This window comes from Schistocerca gregaria, chromosome 3, assembly GCF_023897955.1.
Source record: "Schistocerca gregaria isolate iqSchGreg1 chromosome 3, iqSchGreg1.2, whole genome shotgun sequence".
Taxonomy (NCBI): Eukaryota; Metazoa; Arthropoda; class Insecta; order Orthoptera; family Acrididae; genus Schistocerca; species Schistocerca gregaria.
The window spans coordinates 386,769,633-386,773,930 of record NC_064922.1 but is presented as its reverse complement, the minus strand read 5'-3'; the positions used below and the strand labels follow the sequence as shown (position 1 = coordinate 386,773,930).

Here is a 4,298-nt window from a genome sequence, read left to right as displayed (position 1 = left end):
TGAGCTTGTCAAGTATAACAACTTGATGCATAAATATGCAACCTGTTCTCAGATACCACTATGGGTTTGAAATTCGAATGGTGTTCCATTCCAGGTTCATACACAGAAGTCAGGTGTGATATATCACAGAACTTCCTTTGGCCACGGGTCCCACTCAATATGCATAAATCTGTTTTTGACAGCTTGCATGGGCTGTCACACCCAGGAGTATGCCCCACAACTAAACTAGTCACTGACCATTCCATTTGGCCAAATGTTAAATGAGACTGTGGACTGTGGACACAATCTTGCACAGCTTGCCAACAAAGCAAGTTTGGATGACATGCACAACCAACAATCACCCAACATGAAATACCTAAAGCATGTTTCCAACATGTTAATCTTGATATGGTTGGTCCTCTCTTACAGTCAGATTCATTGTCTCTGTCACTTATCATGTCACCCACTTTATTTAATTTATTTAATTGTATGACTAGGGCCCCCCATTAGGCAGACCGTTTGGCGGGTGCTGGTCTTGCAATTTGATGCCACTTTGGTGACCTGCAGTCAGTGAGGATCATACGAAGATGAGGAGGATTGCACAACACCCAGTCTCTGGGCGGAGAAAATTCCTCAACCCATCCGGGAATCAAACCCAGTCACAGAGGATTGACAATCCGTCACGCTGACCTTTCAGCTACCGGGGCAGACATGTCACCCACTGGGTTGAAGTAACATCCTAGCCTGACATTATGGTGAATATGATGATGAGAGTGCGTGTCAACTTATGGACATTACGTTTTTGGCTGATTGACCTCCATCACTGCCGACCAGTCGCCAGTTCACTACTGACCTGGATTGCCAATTTGAATCTATACTGTTCTTTGAACTTTGTACTTCTGTGGAATCCAACAGTACCGTTTATCATCTGTGAAGTAATGGTTTAGTGGGGCTCTGGCACCAGACATTTAAGGTAGTGCTTATGTGCCGCAGTGGCCAGTAGACAGAATCTTTATCTTTGGTGCTGTTAGGCATATGCTCCGCATAAAAAGATGAACTCCATGCCTCTTTACCAGTGATTCTTTACAATGAACCACTCACACTACCAGCAGACTTCGTCTCACCACTGCAACCCTCAGAGAATAAGGAGCTCCTTTCTCTCATCAATAGAGGGATACAATACGTCGCATGACTCAGAATACCCCAGTCACAAGCACACAGTTTTCTGAAAATTTTTATAAATAATGCTTTAACTGACTGTGATAACATCATCCAGTAGGATGACATCTCCGACCTATGCTGCAGCATATGTCTGCCCTCACAAAGATATAAAATGAGGAGCTAATACCTTCAACATTTTTCTACAGAGAGAGCCTACCATTGTATCATCGAATTCCCTTAAACTCAGACGGATGTTTTGCAATACCACCAGCACAGCTGAAGCAGAGGTTGGCCAGACTGATGGCATCCCTCATGTCACCCTGGGGTATGACAGAGCATTGGATACTTTCCACAACAACATGCTTATAGTCGGAATTGATGTGCAGCAACTCCATCTGGACAGCATACAAGTGAAACTTGTGGGTGACTTTATTGTGGCTTTAAGACAGCACAAGGAACACCCAGTAGGCAATGGGTGTATTTCCAGGCAGTTCACTCACAGTTATAAACTTCTTACTGATGTTGAACCAGCTGCGAATGCATCAAGATTGTCAGCTAAAAGGTTTCTCACTATCCCAACTCCTAGGTTACAATAATCACCCTCCTAGCATGCAACTATAACCCGATTCTATCGGACCCACTACTGCTCTGCCTCCACAGTATAGCACCTACTGCCACAAATCTACATAGACCAACAATCCTGCTACACCCCCCCCCCCCCCTCCCTCTGACCCTATAACAGCCAGTATCGCCTGTATTTAAATGAGGCCGGTATCATGACACCATTTTATTTTTCCTCTCATTTGATGAGATATGGTCCAGGTGTGTCCTATGTAGCAGCCAATTACAACACAGCTGCTCATGCACATTGTGCGAAGAGGACTTCAGGGGCTGTGGCCTGTAGCAACCTGCCCAACCCAGTGCCAGTGCTCTGCACCAGGAGGGGGAGGATAGGGAGAGGGGGGTGGTGGTGGCTACTATGTGGGTGACCTCACCATCAACCATGAGATAATAAGACTTCTGGTCTGTAATTGTGTTCGTGCAAGATTTTCTCTGCTGTTTTCAGTTTTCTGTGAACAATTTTCTCGTGCACACAGACTAAAGTTGTATCTCTGTGTCATAATAAATTGTTTTATAATAGCCTAAACCTGCATTTTGCATTTCCTGCAAGTATTTGCTGCCAAGAAATTATACAAAGCTATTCTGAACTTCCAGAGGAGCAAAAATTGCTTTCCTTTTACAAACATATACAGGGTTATTACAAATGATTGAAGCAATTTCACAGCTCTACAATAACTTTATTATTTGAGATATTTTCACAATGCTTTGCACACACATACAAAAACTCAAAAAGTTTTTTTAGGCGTTCACAAATGTTCGATATTTGCCCCTTTAGTGATTCGGCAGACATCAAGCCGATAATCAAGTTCCTCCCACACTCGGCGCAGCATGTCCCCATCAATGAGTTCGAAAGCATCGTTGATGCGAGCTCGCAGCTCTGTCACATTTCTTGGTAGAGGAGGTTTAAACACGGAATCTTTCACATAACCCCACAGAAACAAATCACATGGGGTTAAGTCAGGAGAGCGTGTAGGCCATGACATGAATTGCTGATCATGATCTCCACCACGACCGATCCATCAGTTTTCCAATCTCCCGTTTAAGAAATGCGGAACATCATGATGGAAGTGCGGTGGAGCACCATCCTGTTGAAAGATGAAGTCGGCGCTGTCAATCTCCAGTTGTGGCATGAGCCAATTTTCCAGCATATCCAGATACACGTGTCCTGTAACATTTTTTTCGCAGAAGAAAAAGGGGCCGTAAACTTTAAACCGTGAGATTGCACAAAACACGTTAACTTTTGGTGAATTGCGAATTTGCTGCACGAATGCGTGAGGATTCTCTACCACCCAGATTCGCACATTCTGTCTGTTCACTTCACCATTAAGAAAAAATGTTGCTTCATCACTGAAAAGAAGTTTCGCACTGAACACATCCTGTTCCATGAGCTGTTGCAACCGCGCTGAAAATTCAAAGCGTTTGACTTTGTCATCGGGTGCCAGGGCTTGTAGCAATTGTAAATGGTAAGGCATCTTCTTTAGCCTTTTCCATAAGATTTTTCAAACCGTCGGCTGTGGTACGTTTGGCTCCCTGCTTACTTTATTCGTCGACTTCCGCGGGCTACGCATGAAACTTGCCTGCATGCGTTCAACCGTTTCTTCGCTCACTGCAGGCCGACGCGCATACCATCGCTGAATGGAGTTAGCACTTGGTGGATCTTTGTTGAACTTCGTCCTGAAGTGTCGTTGCACTGTTATGACTGATGAGTGCATTTCAAGCACGACATACGCTTTCTTGACTCCTGTCGCCATTTTGTCTCACCGCGCTCTCGAGCGCTCTGGCGGCAGAAACCTGAAGTGTGGCTTCAGCCGAACAAAACTTTATGAGTTTTTCTACGTATCTGTAGTGTGTCGTGACCATATGTCAATGAATGGAACTACAGTGAATTTATGAAATCGCTTCAATCATTTGTAATAGCCCTGTATTTCCTTAAACGGGTGTACCGATCATTACAGTGACTTGCGAATTTGAGTGGAACACACTTTTATACAACATATGCATTGAAGGCTCAACTTGACAAGACCATATATTTCTATATCTACATCTACATCTATACTCTGCATACCGCCGTGAGGTGCATGGCAGAGTGTACATCCCATTGTACCAGTTATTAGGGTTTCTTCCTGTTCCATTCATGTATGGAGTGTGAGGAGAATGATTGTTTGATTACCTCTGTGTGTGCAGTAATTATTCTAATCTTATCCCCATGATACCCATGTGAGCAAAATGTAAGGGTTTTTATTATATCCTCAGAGTAATAATTTAAAGCCAGTTCTTGGAACTTTGTTAATAGACTTTCTCAGGATAGTTTCTGTCTGCCTTCAAGAGTCTGCCATTTCAGTTTCTTCAGTATCTCTGTGACATTCTCCCATGGATTAAAAAACCTGAGAACATTTGTGCTGACACTCAATATCCTCTCTTAGTTCTATCTGGTATGGGCCAGACACTCAACAATATTCTACGATGGGTTGCACAAGTGATTTGTAAGCAATCTCTTTAGTATACTGATTGCACTTCCAACTACCAATAAACCGAAA

At 43.5% G+C, this 4,298-nt stretch overlaps 1 protein-coding gene across 1 annotated transcript; it reads left to right on the top strand.

The window, feature by feature from the left end:
* The first annotated feature begins 1,391 nt into the window (after positions 1–1,391).
* LOC126355382 (alpha-crystallin B chain-like) lies at positions 1,392–1,736 on the top strand. The gene has a single exon (XM_050005677.1). The coding sequence runs from the start codon at positions 1,392–1,394 to the stop codon at positions 1,734–1,736; it is 345 nt and encodes a 114-aa protein (XP_049861634.1).
* Positions 1,737–4,298: the final 2,562 nt, after the last annotated feature.

Excerpts from the sequence above, each read along its gene's own strand:
- LOC126355382 (XM_050005677.1), top strand. The coding sequence starts at position 1,392 with ATGTTTTGCAATACCACCAGCACAGCTGAAGCAGAGGTTGGCCAGACT.